The sequence below is a fragment of the Rhinolophus sinicus genome, linkage group LG05, assembly GCF_036562045.2.
Source record: "Rhinolophus sinicus isolate RSC01 linkage group LG05, ASM3656204v1, whole genome shotgun sequence".
In the NCBI taxonomy this organism is placed as follows: domain Eukaryota; kingdom Metazoa; phylum Chordata; class Mammalia; order Chiroptera; family Rhinolophidae; genus Rhinolophus; species Rhinolophus sinicus.
The window spans coordinates 144,775,743-144,795,482 of NC_133755.1; the positions used below are offsets into that span (position 1 = coordinate 144,775,743).

The following is a 19,740-nucleotide window of genomic DNA, read 5'->3' on the forward strand; positions in this document are numbered from 1 at the left end:
TGATTGAATTATTTCCATAAAGTTCTGACAAACAATTGCAGATTTCTGAAAAGACTGATGTGATTTGCCTTATAATTGGAATGCCAAGGTTGACCTCTAGGAACTGAGCAAAGAATGTAACGATGCACTTAAGGTCCTTAAACTAAAGATCCTTTGGATTTATTTGTAAATGCACATTGATAAATATTATTAATTTTGATCTAATAATACCTCACAATTCACTGCTTAGCTCTTTGTAGTTTATAAAGCACTTTTGCAAACAGACATACCTGATCTCAAGGATATAGTATATAAGTCTGCTTCCATTATCATCAGCTTTTTCCCACTGTATTGAATTTTTACTCCCTTCTAGTAATTTTGGAATTCCTGGTTTACTCGGGACTCCAGCTTTGGAGACAAAAGAAAATACTAATTGATACGTTAGAAGTATAAAATATTTTGCATTAGATATTTCTACAGACTATATTTACTAAAAGTAAAGCCAAATACATGAAAGAAATATTCAGAAATATTCTCACAATGTCACAGGGGTAGTAGATTAGGGGAGGGCAGTTATTACTTTGTGAGGGATGTAAATGTCTAACTATTACATTGTTTTGTACACATGAAACTAATAAAGAAATGAAAAAGAAATATTCCCATGTGAGTGCATATTTTTAAATGAGTATCTGAAGTTTTTATTAGTGATGGGTTAGATGGATTAGTGATGGGAGTAACAGTATATTTTAGCTTGACATGAAATAAGTGATACAAATAAAGAAAATATTCTAAGTTTTAGAGCATTTCCCCTTGATTCTTATAAGGATCAACTTAGAGTTATGGTATACCTTTTTTTAAATTTATTTTTTAAATTTATTGGCGTGACAATTGTTAGTAAAATTACATAGATTTCAGGTGTGCAATTCTGTATTACATCATCTCTAAATCCCATTGTGTGTTCACCACCCATGGTATACCTTTTAAAACACTAATGTAATATACTTTTCAGATTTTTTATTTTCAGCATGTGGTTATATTATAGTAGTAAATATTTGTTGAACACTCAGTAACACTGTTTTCATTTAGTTCTTACTGCAAAATATCATAGCTAAACAAGAAATCAGAATACCGAAAGGTGAAATAATTTTGTCCAGTTCAGGATCTTGCAAGACCAGGTGAATATTATTTCATTATTGCCTATAAGGACGTCTAACTTCTAACTTTTAATTTCTTCACTCAAGCTCTAAAAACAGTAATTTATTCCTCTAAGAACAATTTCAACCTCTAGGATTGGTGAAATAATTGATGAAAAAAAGAATTGAGAAATTTACAGCATTTTTCTGAGTAATGTATGTTAGTACTCACCTTTTGTCTTAAAGCTTTCTGGAAGTGAGGTGCTATTTTCCCCTGTCCTATACACCACCACTACTCGGATATTATAGGAAGTATAAGGCTGTAGATCTGTGATGTTACAAACATAACCAGGACCTTGGCTGCATGAAGCTTTAACATGGTAAAAATCATTGTACTTCCACTAGAAAAAGAAGTCTCAATTAACATTTTTGTTTCTTTAAGAAAAACTTAAACATAGAAATTCACAAGCCAAGGCAAGCAATAAAACTTTAAATAAAATTTATTTTCTGTTAAAGAATCAGAGCTTCTTTATGAGTGTTTGATCCCAAACATTATCCCCACCACCAACAGCCAATTTATATTTTATGACAAGCTATAACTGACTTAAAAGATGGCTTTTAGGATAAGTCCAAGACGGGACAACTACGGAAGGATTTAGAGCTTGATTTCTTGTTATCCTTAATTGTAGACACCTGTGTTAAATCAGGATGGCTAATACTATGATGAATCAAAACAGTGATACTTTCAATTCCACGGGTTTGTTAATATCAAAATACAAATATTTTTACATATTCTGATTCTTCGCAAAAGTCCACAGTGACTTATAGATTAAAACATTTACTTTCTCCTCCTAAAACTCTCTTCAGACATCTAAGTAGCATTTCTTATTTTTATATATAAGAAGACTAGATCTTTTAAAGGAAATTTTACCCACCATCACTCAGCCACTAAGTAGCAAAGTTAGAAGTTAAATATAGGAAATCTTATTTTCACTCCACTTTAGATGCTGGGTCTCTAATTATATCTGTCTTAAACTGTTTTCTCTGTGACACTGGTTTTTTAAAAAATCTGTGTATTTGGACCTTTAACATCATTATTTAAAAATGGTGCTTTTTTTTTGCAATGTACAAATAGGAATAGACAGAGGATGTGGCATTTTGTCAACCGCTCTTAGTGTATTTTCCCCAGTAGAGTTTCCTAGGAAGGTCAGCTTCCATAAATAAACCTTACTTTACATCTCCTTTTTCATTTAGCACTCACAAGGTCACGCCATTTCGTTGGATGGATACTTTATATTAGTTTTCTATTCAGTTAGGAGTGCTTCTCTGTAGTACCTTCGGGAAATAGGCCACAATGTTTAAAAAAAGAAAGGGGGAAAAGGGGAATGAAAGGAAGAATTGAAGAAAAATAGAAATGCTGATGTCAGGGACATTGCCTGATAAACTCATAAATGTATCAATGCCACTGAGACATATACCCTAATGAAACAGATGCATTAGATCTACAACATTTACTCTGAACCTTCCAACAGAGGCAGGGGTGGGATTTACTGGCTCAAAAATTTTGGCCCTTTTTGGTCCTGCCTCCTTTATGATCGGCTATAGGAACTACTTTAGGTGACTAGTCTAGGTGGCCCAACATTCCACACCATCCAGAAATTATCAAAGCTCCTTGAAATGCCAAGAAGATGTTTGACCAAGGCTATTGATGGAAAACTGTAGAGTATAGGCCTTACCACAGTCATGAATATTCGGGGCAGACCGCCAAATTGGAGAAGTACCACGGGCTACCTCAATAAATCACAAGGGAGTCAGGACCTTGCATTTGTCACAGGCGAACAAGCGCAGGGGTGTAATCTACCACAGAGGGATTTTCAAGTCATTTGGGCGGGGTGAGGGGGAAATGGTGCAGACAATGACATCTCAGAGACTGGAACTTCAAAAATGTTTCATTGTGGTATGGATTGCCCTAGATAGCTGAGGAAAACAGTTTTCAAGGGCTTCCAGGAAAAAAAAAAAATTACCAAAGCAAAATTACTTCTTTCTCTCCAATCTTAAGTTGAATATGTTCTTCTTCTACATACTTTTGTAATCAAGAATCTATGGAATTTAAGACCTAGCTAGAAATTCAGCTTTTTGGTCATTTTCCATATAAGGAACTAGACAGAAAAGACAGAGACTAGAAGTTCATCATTTTCTCCTTATTAATTAAAAATATACATATTCACCCTTATCACCCACTCCTCGGAGTTTCAGAATAGAGTTATAGGCTTATTCCCAACTGTCCTATCATTCTGAGCTTGGCTCAAAACAGCTAGAATCTTCTGACTAGATATCACTTGTTAGCCCTCTCAGATCATAGTCTTCCATAGCCTCCCACTAATCATCAGTTAGTGTTTATAGAAGGTCATACATGTAGCAATTACTGTATCAAACAATTTCAGCTTCACAATTTTCTGAGTGGTTTTTCTGGAACCTGGGTCAAGCAAGTTTCGGAAGAGAGGAAGTTGTGAAACAAAAAGCATTGCATGAAAATCATGAGGACTGAAGCAGGCAGTCTCTGTCTGCTGTCTTGAGGAGTGGGGTGAGTGACTTAATGACTCATATTCCTTTCATGGATAGCACCCAAGTAGGACTGCTGTAGGAATGAGTCAGCCCCTGAGGTCCTCCTGTGCCTGGCTGGTGATATCTGACTCATCTCGGCGCCTGTCTGAGTCTCTGACTTCTCATCAGTAAAATGAGAGCCTAGAGATCATCATCTCTAAGGTCCTTCCCCATTTCATTTCTTTGATCTAGGAAATGAACTTTTTATCCCTCCCCTTGACTTGAAACTGAATTGCATTACGTTTACTTAAAGAGATGTCAAAAAGTGGTGATCCTCCAATTTCTCCAATTTCACTGGATTTTCATAAGATGACCACTTTTTTTAAAAAAAACTTTTATTTGTTTTAAGTGTGTTTTTCCAGAACCCATCAGCTCCAATTCAAGTAATTGTTTCAATCTAGTTGCGGAGGGCGCAGCTCACTGTGACCCATGCGGGGATCGAACCAGCAACATTGGTGTTATGAGCATCGCACTCTAACCAACTGAGCTAACCAGTCACCCCCAATGTGACCACTTTCTAAATATGCAATAAATCATCATAAACATGATCAATGGAAAAAGTCCAATTAAACTATGACCTTTGGTTTTATCACCTCAACATTCACTGTTGTTTCATGTTCTTCATAGTTTTTATTGTAAAAAGTACAAGATCATAAAAAGTCTTACATAGAATATTTAAAAACACCCTGAGGAGCAACTTCATTTTTAAAGAAAAGTGAGGCTATGACTATATTGATTCGTTTTGAAGTTACCGCTGAACAAAACATTCCTAGCCAATATTTACAAATGTGGACACACAAACATGTAACAGTATAAATGAAATCTGCCAATTATAAAAACTAAATAATCCATTCTAAGTATATCAATATAAAAACCAGACTTTCCCTAGCAGTAAATTAATAAGATTAATTGATTCATTAAAATTCAGTGGATATTTTTATTGGTTAAAGCATGAATATTTTCAGATGGGGAACCATTTAAAGTTTATAAACCAAGATCAAACTGGTTTAGAATAAACTGGTTTTATATTTTACTTATCTTCTGTTACTATACGGCCCTTAAATTGTTGAAAAATCATTTCTAAACAAGGTATTGGTTTTTCGCTTGTCATTTCTTCCTTTTTTTCCCAAAGAAAACACCAAATTGCTATGAACTTTAAACCAAAGAACCATGCTAACATCTAAACTAAGTAAAATATTATAAAATCAGTAAGCCATAATTTATACCCTTTTATGTGGAACCTTTTAAGAGCAAATTAATCCCTAGGAATTCTTCATATCACAAATTAGTAAAATAGCTTACCGCTTCTATATGGCAAATCAATGAATGTGGTCAAATATATTGTTGATTTATATAAGAGAATGCTCTAGAAATATGCAAAAGAATTTCCAATTTATTCTATAACAAAACAAAGATTTGCATTATAAGTGTATGGTGTGATTTACCTTCTGGAGTTCAAACCAAAACCTGATGAGATTAACATTAGATGGAGCGTTCCAATCTAATTGCAAACTAGTGTTCTCTGGAACCAAGGCATAAGGTTTCTCTGGTGTGTCAAATGTTTCCACAGTGACAGGACGACTCTCAGCACACCACATTTCCTCAGCATGGCAGGCCAGAACCTTTTTGTAAAAAGAACAATTGCTTAAACTTTTCAAAACTTTGTGCTTCAGAATGGCAATAAAAGTATCCAATACCCTCACTGTACCTTTAACACATATAATTTTCCACCTGCCAGTCTAGTAACAAGGAGAGTGAGCTTTCCATTTGGATATTCACTTTGTCTTAGAGGCATCTCAGGAATTAGAGGCAGATGTGAGATTGCCAACTGATAGCGGACTGACTCCTTAGGTCCATTTGGCTTGTGAGATTCTCTCCAGGATACAACGAGGCTGGTGTCTGACTGCACAGTGGTATTAATGAGCCAAACTGCCTCTGGTACTGAAATAAACAGTAACACATGACAAGGGATGTTGCAACGGCACTGAAAGATGGAAAGAAGTAATGGGGTTTTGGTTGAGGAATAGTCCTATCATGTGAGCAGAATGAATGACAGCTGTTCCAAAGGAAAGCCAGCCTCTTATATAATAGTAAGTTAACTGGCTGCCTGAAAGGCTCTTGCTTATTTTTGCCTAATGACTCAATCATTCTCTGACTCCAGCTCCAGGATACAGCCAATGATGATGAATAACGCAATTTGGTTGAGTTTTGTTAATGTCATCAGAGATAACTGAAAGAAATGGTATCACCTCATAATAATCACCACTTCTTAAAACACCTTTCTAGATTGTAGATCCATTATCTTTAAAGCAATGGTGTTATATCACTTTAAATCTCAGTGGCCTCAATAAAATTCACATGGAGAAAAGGCTTGATTTTATTGTCTCACCACATGTACAGAAATCTATGACTAGGAGAGGGTGACACTGTGTGGTGAGACCAAAGAGTGTGTTTCTTGGTCAAACAGTATTGATTCTGATGCTTCAGTTAGTTGCTTTTCATTGTGATGGAATATTATTCATCTTCTGGTACTATAGCAAAAAGCAGGTCATCAAAGTATTTTTAGACAAATATATTTTTCTTATTAAGCTTTAAAAATCTCACATAATAAAGATTACTTAATATTGAGGTAAAAAAATAGACAAGCCCATCACATATATTACACAATTCCACTCTAGCAACCCACACCAAGCCCATAACTTACCTCCACTTTTAGTTTTTCCCCAAATCTCTTTTCCCAGAGGTAATTGTTCCAAAGGGTCTGAATAATAATTCTTTACAGCTATCTGTATCATATACGTTGAAAATGGTTGTAAACGTTCAATAAGGGCTATACGCTCCTGAAATTCCTGTAATTAATTTTTAAAAATCAATATACAGTTCTTATTTTTGCACAAATGGCGAGAAATTATTTAAAGAAAGAGAGAAAAATTAAAAGATTCAAAAAAGTTTGTTTTTTGAACTTGGATCACGAGTGACAATGTTCACTGTCCTAACCTGCCCAGACCTAAGTTGTTTAATATCTACAAGAATAAACATGAAATGATTGGCAGCCTTCAGTCAATGTTGTGACATACTTATTTCACGTAGAAAACTACATTCTTAGTGGACACTATTTCATTAGCATTGCATTATAAATTCAGCAAGATAGTATATAATAAGGATGTGACATATAAGTAAATACAATAAAAGATTAAGCTACATTATCTAATCATCTTAGAAATAAATTTTAAGTAAAAAGACTTTCCTTAGACCAGTGGTTTTAACTTTGGTAGTACTTTGGAATCACCTGGGAAATTTGAAGAAAATACTGATGCCTGGGCCTCACTCCCAGATATTCTGAATGAATTGGTCTGAGGTGAAGCCTTGGTCCCAAGACTTTAAAAGCCCCAATGTGCACAAGGTTGGGAAGTATGGCCTTTGGCCCATATTGATCGATGGACAGTAAGATAGATTAGCTCTAATAGAAAGGTCCAATGCCACAAGCCCAATCTTGGTCAGCCAAGTGATCCAATCTGTCTTTGAAACAACTCCTTTTAGAAATGTGTAAAGAAAGGTTAAGATAGACAAAAACAGACAAAACAAAGGAAGCAAGAAGAATCAGTTGTACTTTCTAACAAAGGATATAATGCTTAACAACTAACAGATATTGGTCAATTTTAACTTTTGACTTGGTTAAATAATCAGCACAAAACATAATATTGGATGAATATGATTCCATCACAAAGTCAACTAAAACATCAATGCCCATAATGGAAGGAACTAACTCATTCATTCGTTCATTCATTCATTCATTCATTCATTCAAGATTAATCTCGTGAATGTCTATACAATGCCAAGTACTATGGTAGGTGTTAGAAATGCAATGATAAATAAAAACATAGTCCCTGCATAAGGGCACATTTCACAACATATAGGAAATAACAAAAATATATAATGTACAATTTTTATATTATATATATGCTATGGAGGAGTGGTATATGGATATGCAATGTTCTTTTTGTCCAATTCATTTCCTACCCACAATCTTTAATCTGCTGGCCAGGACATAAAAACAAGTCTCTATCACTTTCTGGGGATAATTGGACAATCAGGGAAGACAACAAACGCAGTCCTTTCAGGACACTCCAGAAACTGTTACTGTGGCAATCCACCAACTGGTCAGAGTTAATATACTTCCTCAAAGCTTTTCTTACTCCCAGAAAAGAAAACTAGAACACAATATGTTTTGATGAATCAGCTATAATAGCATGTTTCAGAACATAATATAGAAAGTATTTTACTGTGACTCAGAATTTCATACCAAAAAAAGGTATCTCGTGAAAAGACGAAGACCACCAGTTCCAATCTTACCAGCATTCTATATTCTGGTTTGGAGCTATTTTTCCCGCCATTAACTTCTTTGTAATAAACCAGGTATGTTGGAGTAGGGCTGGTGATGCCATACCAGGTAAGCTTTGTCTTGGTAGGTGGTAATCTGATTGTGAGGCTGGTGTTAGTGGTGTTAAGTATAGTTGGCTCTGCAATATCTGAAGCTAGAGAAAGAAATTCTTTATCTAAAATAATAAGAAAAAAAGATTAAATATATATATATATATATATATATATATATATATACATACATATACATACACACACACACACACACACACATATATACATACATATAAAATAGGAATAACAGATTTATTTAACACCCAGGGTAATATTTTATTTTTCATTTAACTTATGAGGTATGATGTATTGAAATGTTGGAAATGTTACTCAAGACAGGAAGACAAGTTTTTTCTATACATCTTGAAGATGCTGAATGCCTCAGAAAAAGGGAGCAGGGTAGTTAGTAATTGGTTAATATTTCCAGCAGATGGAGCTAAAGTACCCTTGATAATGTACCTCCACACTAGCAAAATAAAGTTGACCCTTTTTATTTTGAACAAAGTAATGACAGCATTATATTAGTCATATTTTTAAATGAATTCTCATTATGAAAATTCATGCTAGCTTTAGGATTTTTCTTTTTAGAGATGTGCATGTAAGTGTGTGTTCAACTTCAAACAAACATTACATGGACTTTTTAAATCTCAAAGTGGAAAATGCATTATTTTACCAAAATATGCACTCAGTTTCTTTATAAAGTCTTCCATTTTTAATATTTTGTAACTTGCATATTTTATAAATAAATACACATAAGCAGAGATTATTTGAGTTTGTTTCATTCATTTCTGTCCCTTTCTGGGGCAAATTATATTTATTTTAGAATGGCATAGTCGTCTTAATGGTAAAGAGAGCTTTAGAAAAAACTCGGAAACCACTTTCGGTTTCAGTGTTACCCATGAGTCTATATAATGCTGTTTTCATTTTTTGGTGGGTTGTTTTTTATATTTCAAACATTTTCTTTAATTATTACTCTCAGTAGAAAATACACAGTCAGTTCTGCCCATAATGTGATACATGCATTCCCAAAAGTCATTGCATTATACAAAAGAGCACAATAAAATCCACAGGGTTTTGGGGGGAAATAGAGTTAGGGGCACAACACTAAAAAACTTCATGAGGGGCCGGTGGCTCAGGCGGTTAGAGCTCCATGCTCCTAACTCTGAAGGCTGCCGGTTCAATTCCCACATGGGCCAGTGGGCTCTCAACCACAAGGTTGCCAGTTCAATTCCTTGAGTCCCACAAGGGATGCTGGGCAGCACCCCCTGCAACTAAGATTGAACACGGCACCTTGAGCTGAGCTGTTGCTGAGCTCCCGGATGGCTCAGTTGGTTGGAGGGCGTCCTCTCAACCACAAGGTTGCCAGTTTGACTCCTACAAGGGATGGTCGGCTGTGCCCCCTGCAACTAGAAACGGCAACTGGACCTGGAGCTGAGCTGCGCCCTCCACAACTAAGACTGAAAGGACAACAACTTGACTTGGAAAAAAGTCCTGGAAGTACACACTGTTCCCCAATAAAGTCCTGTACCCCTCACCCCCCCAAAAAAATTAAAAACTCTAAAAAAGAACTTTATGAGTGACACATTAAAAAAAAGACAGGAACTTAATAAAAATGGTAGCACAGATGTACACGTTAATGGTTGACATACCTAATACTACTACCATGTTTCCCTGAAAATAAGACCTAGCACTTTGCCTTGAAAAAAACCTGAATGTTTATGCAATGCTTTTTGACATCACTGGGGTGAGAGTGAGGGTAAGGTCTAAAAATCATCAGAGGAGAAAAAAATTCAGAAAGGGAAACCTCAGGACTGAGAAGAGAAAGAGAACAGGCAGAAAGAATGACAGGACAAGGGTTTCCCAGGGCTAAAGCTGCCTACCACAGCCCGAGCCATGTATACACATGGAGATAAATTGTGATCCAGAGCAAGCAGCAATCGCAGCACACACTAAATCCTGACAATTTGAAGCAACACTGAGAGCACAACAAAGGAGTTGGGGAAATATCCTGGAGAAGGAGACTGTATGAGACTTCTCAGACCCTAATCTGGGAGAACAAGCTTATTAAGACTGTGACTTTGTTACCTGGAAAAGGCTGCAGAACTGAACTGTAAGCCAAGATGTGCTCACTTCTTAAGGCCTTCACCTCAGACAGGATGGCCCCAGGGCTTTTCTTTGCTTGATAAATCTGTGTGCTGTCCTTTGCTGTGGAGATCCAATATAGAAATTCCCCATCCACAGTTAAGCTAACAAGAGTTTTTCCTGTTATTGAAAAACATACAACAAAGAACAAAATACATATCATATGTTTTCTACTCTAAACAATATGTGAAATCCTTTTTCTGTATTATAACTGCTAAATTTTGAAACTTTCTATTGTCTCAATATGAAAAAATAACATTTTTATCGTATGTCATTAAGCTAAAAACTTCATAGATATTTTCTCATTTTAATTCCATATCAAGCCAATAAGGTAAATACTGTTATTATTAGCCTCATTTTGCAGAAGTGGAAACTGAGGCTTGGAGGAGTTAAATAATCTCACGGCCACAAGGTTAGTAAAGGGCAGAGCCAGGATTTACAATTTACCTATGTGACTCCAATTTAAACAACGCCTATCTAAAAAAGGTAGTAGATGACAGGTACAGGGCTCAGTGCCTTGCTCAATATTTGTATCAATGATTTGGAATGAAGGCATAGTAAACATATTTATCAAATCTGCAGACAATACATAATTCTTACTCTCACTAGTAATTTCAGGTATAGATTTAAAACTCAAAAATATCACAACAGAATCAGGAAATGGATTGAAATTTAATAGGAGCAAATGTAATATTCTAAAATCGACTCTATAAATAACAAATGAAATAAGTTTGGCTTAATAATAGTTAACATGAAAGAGACTATGAGTTTTCAAGTGGAAGGCAGCCCAAGACCTGATGCCACTTTTACCTGCAGTAAAAGAAAACCTAGGAAGTCAGAGGCCCTGAGCACTGACCAGAACACATAGAGACTATAGTGAGTCATTATGGAGGGACTTTTAAGAAATTATTAAGTAGCTGAAGTGAAACAAATGGAGGGTAACTAGAGAAAAGAAAGATCTAGTAGCCACATCAGCTGAGTAGTTCAGATACTTGAACTTTTCCCCTAAAGGAAATGCTTAGAATGGGCTGTGATGACTTAGCTCTACATATGAAATTGAATGGCTACCATGTGGAAAGTGATTGATTTATTTGTTGTAAATTTAGAGATCAGACTCTGACCAACGAATGGGAGGAATGGGGAGAAGACTGGCTAACTATAAGAAAAAAATCTAATATTCAGAATTGTCCAAAAAATTAAACAGACTTCCTTATAATGTGGTATGTTTTTTTTATAAGCATATGTTCAAGCAAGACTGGTTTTGTAGAGGGGATTTCTTCCAATTTCATGTCAGATGTATGATCTCTAAAGTCATTCTAACTCTCTAATTTTAGGATTATGGATTTCAATTATGAATTCATGAGAGACTGACCAGTTCCATACCTATAAGATAATGACCCATTCGCTAATTCTTATGTATCGGATGTTAAAGAAAAATCATTCTGACACTTGTTAAAATGGTAAGGAAGACTTCAGTCAAGACTATTGCAGTATTTCAACAGGGAAGAAAGATGTGCTTAACTCCTAATACATTAAAGGCAGCTGGGGATTTATAATGAACAAGCAGAGTGAGGGTGTCAGTGGATAGAAAATTACTAAGTGGAGACATTAAGGGTTATTAAGGGTAAGAGGATTCTTGTTAAACTGGCATAATAGGATTCTTGCTACAGGCAAGCCAAGAATACCAAGGGTGGGGAATGAAGAACTTAATCAGCTATCAAGGGTCGGGGTGGGGTGTGGGGGGACCTCTGTAAACGGACTTAGCAGGATTCTTGCTAAAACTGGACTCAGCAAGAATGGCTATAGAAGACCTAGGTCCAGGCCTAGTCAAGAAGAGGGCTCAGAAGAGCCTACCTAAAGTATGATCAAAGAAAGAGTCTTTTTGTCACAGATTCGACAAAAACAAGTAATTTTTCCTAATAAGAGGATTTCATAACGTTATCTCTACTCTTAAGCCCATTAAGAGTATATCAGAATTGTTTCTAAAATGCTCTGGGTGGCATATCAACAAAACTATATGTGCAGTTTTAACATGCACGTACAAACACACACACACATACACAGACGTTTGAAATTTCAGAACTTCACAGTATAGACCAGCAACAGCCAGCAGCCTTTCTGATGATGGAAATATTTTATATTTATGTTGCCCAACACAGTAGCCATTAGCCACTGGTGATATTTCAGCACTTAAAATGTGGCTAGTGTGACTGTGGAATTATATTTATCATTTTATTTAATTTTAATTAACTTAAACATAAAACAACACACGTGACTAGAACTTACCGTATTGGAGAAATAGACTTTTAAGAATATATGGGGGTATTTTGAGTGTATTTTATTTCTGTTGCAATTACTTCTAATTAGGAGACTTCCAAATCACTTTAGACTTTCATATATTTCCCCCACAAACATGTAAATGTCAATAGATAGATCTGCCAACTAATAACCAGCTCACGCTAAATGTGGAGTCAATGGGGTCATCAAAATTGAAATAAAATAGGATATTAATAGTGAAATGATGGATGTTATAGGTAGGCCCAGTTTCAAACCCCAGTTCCTCTACTAATTATGGCCCTTTGACAAGTTACCTTACCTTTCTCAGCCTCAGTTTCCTCATCTGTGAAATGACGATACTAGTACCTATTTCATCAGGGTATTGTGAAAATTAAATGAGACAATGCATTTAGTAGCATGCTTAGAATATATAGTTAAGTTCAATAAAGTATAGCTTTACTGCTAGTTATAAAAGAACAAAAACAAAAAAATCCCTCACCGATCCAGAAAATTATGTGAATGTCTATATACAATTTGCCTGGAAACAACCTGACTTGAATCCTATAACAATATTTGGCATGGTCCAGAGTAAATACCATGTGTACATTCTTTTGAGTATGTGTGGGATATGAGCCCTTTTTAATGGGACAGGAGGGGCTGCTATTACTGATGAAGATCTATGTACATACATGGGTGACTTACCACGCAGAGCAGGCACCATGATAACTTGCCAACACTGGCATCCTTCCAGATCCATGGCCCAGATCTCTTGCCCTTTGACAAAGTATATCCATGGTTTCTTCAGGTCAGAGGTATCAATAGTCATTGCTCCACTTAACTCAAATTCAGTCACACTGCAAGAACATTGGTTCCTTCCATTTGGATGGTTTGTGGTTGTGGGCTGCAGAATGCGGTGCAAGGTCTGGTTGATAATACTGTAGTAAAACATCTGGCAGCCAAAACTGGAAACTTCTGTCCAATACAGGCGACTATTGCGGGGGGAAAGACACTCCAACTTAATGAGTAAAACATTGCAATATTAGTTTCTAATGAAGATCAATCATTCCTAATGATTGGGGGGACAAATGCAGCCTTTGGAAAGAACATGTTTGAGTGTCCAGTAGCCTTCTTCTGAGATGGAGGAGGTCACAAGAAATCTAATTTGTACCATTGTCCAATGATTTCTCAATGTGCTTACAACTAAAGCTTTGGACTATAATGACCTTAGCCACTGCATTAAGTGGCTCATTAATGAGTAGGTATAAATATATTTCCAATTTTTCATCAACATCCACCTCCATCCCCTCCTCTCAAGTTTGTTCCTGCTTAATACTAGTGAACAATCTACTTTCAAAATAGATTATATTCATGCTGTGGCACAAACAAAATATATCTTTCCAGCATGAGAAACTGCCACTCAGTTGCTGAATGAAGGCCTTAAAACTCATCCTATGAGGACGTTAATTAGATGGATGAGCCCAGAATAGCTTTCTCTGTGGAAGTCATGCTGCCCATTTATTTCCTGCTCATCTTCTGCGATTGTTTCAGTCCCCTTCTTGTCCTTACCAACTGAGGATATTATTTAATTTACTGGTATAAAAATCTGCTTTGGTTTCCTGCTGGTCATTAACCTAACTTTAGGTTAGTCAAATTGTCAGTATGGATTCAGTTTATATATTTGTGATTGTGGGCTCATAATTTATATGAAGAATGACTTACTGTAAGTTAATATAGTGAGCCAAAAACACTCAGCATCTTATTTTCCCATCATCGACTTCTAATACTATGAAACCAGATATTACGTTAAATTTCTCTGTTTCATCACAATAGAAACAGATACTCACATTTCACCTACCTTAAAATAGGATATACGGAAAAAGAGATTACTGTTGAATTTCTGTTGCAAACTTTCAGCTTCCTGGGATATTTCACCTTGTGCTCAAGATCAACATCAAATATTTGCATTCCATTTTGTGCTTCTTTCAGCACAAAGTAGAGGTGCCTTGAAATCCAGTCAATTGTAATAATTGTGACATCAAAAATCAGTGCATCTTGGAAAATCTTAATGATGGGTAGAAAATTGCCAAGAAAATAGTGGTCTTTTTTTTTAAATTCAAAGACTTTTCTATAATCATTCATATTACTTATTTACTGCACTTCTCTTATGTAACCCCAAATCTCAATAGCTCTGGATTGTGTGCCATTAAAACATTGATCCTCTTCTCACATAGTGTATTTTCCCTGTTTAATTTCAACTACCATGGCTACTACTGTAATCCACAGACCAGTGCTACAAATCCACAGCTCAGGCAAGATCCCTCATTGAGTTATTGATTTAAATATCAAACTGCCTAAACACATAAATGATCCCAGAAAACACAATTCATCAATCCATGCCCCAAACCTCCTTTTCTCCTGCATTTATATTTTTATGGTTTCCCAACACTGACCCAAGGAGCAATCACATCAAATGTGGTTTGTCCTTGACTTCTTCCTCTCATTACTACCCAAATAGTGAATTAGTCCCATTTTAAATATCTCCCCAATTTGTCCTTTCCTTTCTCACCTCACCTCACTGCCTCTCATCTCCTGCCTAACATTTCCTGTCTGGATTTCTGTGACAGACTCCTAATTGTCTCAAACTTAATCTTCTCTAAGTCATTATTCACACTCCTAACTCAGAGGTCTTTCTAAAACAACTTGATCATGTTAATGACCCGCTGTATTTCTTTAATGGCTTGCTGTTGGCTTCAAGATTGACAGTTGACTCCTTAGCAATAGTAAAGGAGGCCCATTATTTTCAGGCTTCTGCTTACCTCTCCAGCTTTACCACCTGCGCCTTTCACTCCATCGTCAGCCCTACCTCCATTCCAAGCTCCCTCTATTTACCTCCCTGAACATGCTGTGGCTCTTGTTTCCATGACTTTGCATTTTTCTGCCCCCTCAGTTTTTGCCCAGCTTCACCTGGTTCATCTTGGTTGTAGCCAACATGTCTCTCTTCTACCGCCACCACCACCAACACCACTCCAACTTGGATTGAGCATCCATTCTCTGTGATTCCACCACATCCTGCCCTCAGCATAACCCTTACACACTGTGTTCTGTCTGCCTTCTCTATTAGCTAACATTCAGCGAATGCCTACCACACGCCAGGCATTGTGCTAAGTACATGAAATGTGTTATCTCATTTAACCCTCACAGGAACCTTATGATGAGGTACTACATATCCATAGCGGTTAAATAACTTGCTGATGGTCACAGACCTAGCAAGTGGTGGAGTCAGAATTCAATTCTAGGTTATCAGCTTCCAAAATCTTCCCCTCTTAGTCACTGTGCAATAGTCTTCCTGTGGTACATGAATACTAAACCAGGTTTGTTCAAGGACTGTGATTTTTCTTTTTCACCTATAACCCAAGAACTAACAGAATGCCTTGAACTCAATATCAGTTTGCTAAATTAATTCTGAATGACATTTCTCCAAAACCTAATCTGAATTCATTTGTGACTAAATAATACAGAATCTGTCCTTTCCAACCATTCTCATCTTAACGGCTCAACCACAGGCTAGTCATTTTAATTACAGAGCAGTGTGATATGCAAATGCTCTACTTCCTTTCCAAAGAATTACATAGTGACATACTTCAGAGCTGGACCGACTGTGCATGTTCAGAAGGAACAGTGAGTCTCCTTGAGCATAATACAGCATTTCATTATCAGCTGTGTAGCCCATGGCACTGATGTCTCTTTCTGCCGAAAATATCCATACAACTTGATTTTTATCCACATCTAACAAAACTATCTTGTTGCCAAAAAGACTTAAGAGGTATGGAAATGGGTTGATTTCTGAAAACAAAAAACAAGTAGATAATATGTATGACAAAAATAACTTCAGTTTACCAAAATCCCTTGATTCATTATTAGATCGTTTTGAAATCCATGGGTCTCCTTTGGGTTCATCTGTTACACCAGTCTCATTCAAGACAGGCAGGGGGTTCTAAGCCTAGGTTTATTTAAGCATGATTGATGATGATAAAAACTGATTACTTTATTTGACTTTAACTTCAGCTCAGAGACAGCGCTCAAATCCCTGAGAATACCAAGGGTCAAAAACACTTAATTACTATGTACATAGATTTTAGAGAGTACCTGAGGTTTTAGACTGTACTGTGTCAGAAAATGGTCCAGGTCCTTTGGATGTGAAGACTCGAACCTAGAGAAAGGAACATAATACAAAAAATTCAACAATGTCCTCAGTGACAATAATTAAGTTCAGACACTGATAAATCATAGAGTGTTTCATTTCATACTCTTGATACACATTAGAAGTTTCAACTATTTATTTACATCTAAGTATTATACATAGCAATAAATCACTAAGAGGAAATATATTGCCCCATACTGTTGTATTTTCTTGTCTAGAAAAGCACAAAGAAGTGGCACAAATTTCTACTGCAAAAAATTTAAATTTCTGAAAAAAGTCTTTAGCTATTTCCAAAATTAAGTGACACAGAACATTTAACAGAAATAAAATTATACAGGTTATGGTAAACTTCCACTTATCTTGAATTCAACAACTAAAACTTTTAAATAAGTTTACATACTTTTAAAAAAGATATTTATAAAAAGAAAATAATTATACCTTATATTTGAAAATTAATTGCGCATTTCAAGCCACTTTTACATATATTGTTTATTTTGCTCCTCACAACTATGAAAGTAGAAACTGGACAAGGATCTTAATTAAGGTAACTCATTCACAATGGCACATATAGATAGAAGGAGAACTGACTCTGGGTGGTGAACACACAACATGATATAGATGATGTAATACAGAACTGTACACTTGAAACCTATGTAACTTTACTAACAATTGTCATTCCAATAAGCTTTAATAAAAAAACAAAACTGACAGAAGAACCAAGTCTTCTAAGTTCTGTATATTTTCCTTCCCACTGTACCATGCTGCATCCTAACAGCAAAGTTTTTAAAACAATTTTTATTAAAAGTCTTTCATTGTGTTATAAATCATTTCCATTTCCAAATCTTGCATATAAGGTTGGACAATTAAGTTCGTGAACTCATCCCAGAAAAAGTGCTACATACTTCATTGCTGAATATCACTATGGTCACATTCAAAGTACTCCCTGTGGGAAGCTATGCACCAATGCCAGTTCCTAGTCCACCCTTCAAAGCAGTTTTGGAACCCTTTCTGGAATGGCCGTCGGACCAGTCATCATATTACCCTTGATGTCCTGAATGTCATCAAAAAGCCTTCCTTTCAATATTTTCTTTATCTTCAGGTAAAGAAAGAAGTCATTGGGGGCCAGATCAGGTGAGTAGGGAGGGTGTTCCAATACAGTTATTTGTTTACTGGCTAAAAACTCCCTCACAGACAGTGCCATGTGAGCTGGTGCATTGTTGTGATGCAAGAGTCATGAATTGTTGGTGAAAAGTTCAGGTCGCCTAACATTTTCATGCAGCATTTTCAGCATTTCCAAATAGTAAACTGGGTTAACTGTTTGTCCAGTTGGTACAAATTCATAATAAATAACCCCTCTGATATCAAAAAAGTTTAGCAGTATCGTTGCAACAAGTTTGCAAACTTAATTGTCACACCTCTTGTGTGTGTGTGTGTGTGTGTGTGTGTGTGTGTGTACATGCCCCATGGAGCATATATATCAAGCAGTCTTTACTTTTGCATAGAATCATGTTAAGTGACTCATGCATATCATTTTGCACAGTTCTGTGGTGATTGATATTTGAAACTATATATACATATAACCAGAATGTTTATTTAACTAGAACATACATAATTCTTAGCAAATAAGAATTTGCATTATCTTTAACTTCTATGCACAACATTTTGATTACTATATGTAGACCTAACATATTATCAAATAATTATTAAATTAGAATTTTACCCCCCAAAAAAGATCTTTAGGAAACCCAAATCTCTAAAACACACTCCAAAACATTATGTTCTCCCAAAAGAAACAGAAAATATCTCTAAATATAGACAACATTGTCACCAACCTGGTGACATATCCTTTCCTGAGGATATGAAAATCATCAAGCCATCTATCATAAGCAGAAAGCTATTTCATAGGAAATCTATAATGTCAGAATGGGGTGGCCGTAGCTTCTTATTCTTGACTCCTATTCTCTCTGATTTTTTCCTCTATCAGTAGCCAGGTGATAACTGTGAGATATCAACTACTCAGACGCTCAGTTTTTATTTCCTTCAGTAGCTCCACGTCAGTACATCTGGATGCCCTCATGTGATAGTGTAGAAAGGACTCTAGACATTAGACTGTAGCACACCACTTCCGAGCCATACATCTTTGGTAATTCACAGATACACCCAGGGGCAGGCTTTTGTTTTCCCCAAAAAAAGGATGAGGAGAAAAGGAGATAATAAATGTAAAAGCACCTACCGTGGTACATGGCCTATGTGGATCACAATAAAATTAATGGTTTTTCTGAATATGAAAGCAAGAGTTGTCAAGATGTCCTCTACCTCAGCTGTCCCCTCTCCTGTCTCTCCCTCTGTCCCTTTGCTACCCACTTGATTCCTGTGATCACAGTATACCTCAAATTATTAACAGAGAGGCAGAAATCTTAACTTATTTCTTTAATCAACCTTCTGTTTGCACTACTAAGATCCCTGTATCCCTGGTTTTTTGTTTTTGTTTTTGTTTGTTTGTTTTCCCTCGTACCTGGAAGGCAACAATGTACCCAGGACTCATGCCCTCAAGTTGAAAAGACATCACTGAGGGAGTGACATTGACAGCAATCCAGTCTTCAAATGTTTTGTTTGTGTCACCTTGGTTGAATATTTGGTAGAAAATTTCAAATCTTGTTAACACACCATTTTTGTGCTTAGGGTTATTCCACCTAAATTCCACCACAACTTCATTCTTGTTGTGGTATTTTCCCCTTGGTAGTATAAATATTCTGGGATTCTCTGGTGCTGATGGAACTGAAAAGCAAAGATACAGATAGGGCAGAAAAGAATATAAGGTTGACTTTTACCACTCATGATGAGGGTGTGGAGCAACTCAGTAATAAATATTTCTCATTCTAGACAGTTGAGGTATATCTCTCTTGTTCTTAGAGATCTTCAGGAAACAATATTCCATAGATTTCTTCAGGAACCTATCCAAATATTTCA

The 19,740-nt window shown here is 36.1% G+C and overlaps 1 protein-coding gene across 6 annotated transcripts in view; it reads right to left on the reverse strand.

The window, feature by feature from the left end:
* ROS1 (ROS proto-oncogene 1, receptor tyrosine kinase) overlaps positions 1-19,740 on the reverse strand; it is a 98,302-nt gene that overhangs the window by 38,738 nt on the left and 39,824 nt on the right. For all 6 annotated transcript variants that reach the window (XR_012496723.1, XM_019741354.2, XM_019741353.2 and 3 more), the window contains 12 exons: positions 19,286-19,548; positions 16,716-16,779; positions 16,210-16,412; positions 14,425-14,630; positions 13,272-13,558; positions 10,236-10,412; positions 8,070-8,272; positions 6,421-6,565; positions 5,425-5,657; positions 5,162-5,338; positions 1,345-1,513; positions 270-387 (listed from right to left, as the gene is read on the reverse strand). Coding sequence is in view for 5 of the 6 variants with exons in the window: in XM_019741354.2 (XP_019596913.2) it covers positions 270-387; positions 1,345-1,513; positions 5,162-5,338; positions 5,425-5,657; positions 6,421-6,565; positions 8,070-8,272; positions 10,236-10,412; positions 13,272-13,558; positions 14,425-14,630; positions 16,210-16,412; positions 16,716-16,779; positions 19,286-19,548 (2,245 nt within the window). In the remaining variant the exon portion in view is untranslated. The remainder of the gene's footprint in view (positions 1-269; positions 388-1,344; positions 1,514-5,161; positions 5,339-5,424; positions 5,658-6,420; positions 6,566-8,069; positions 8,273-10,235; positions 10,413-13,271; positions 13,559-14,424; positions 14,631-16,209; positions 16,413-16,715; positions 16,780-19,285; positions 19,549-19,740) is intronic.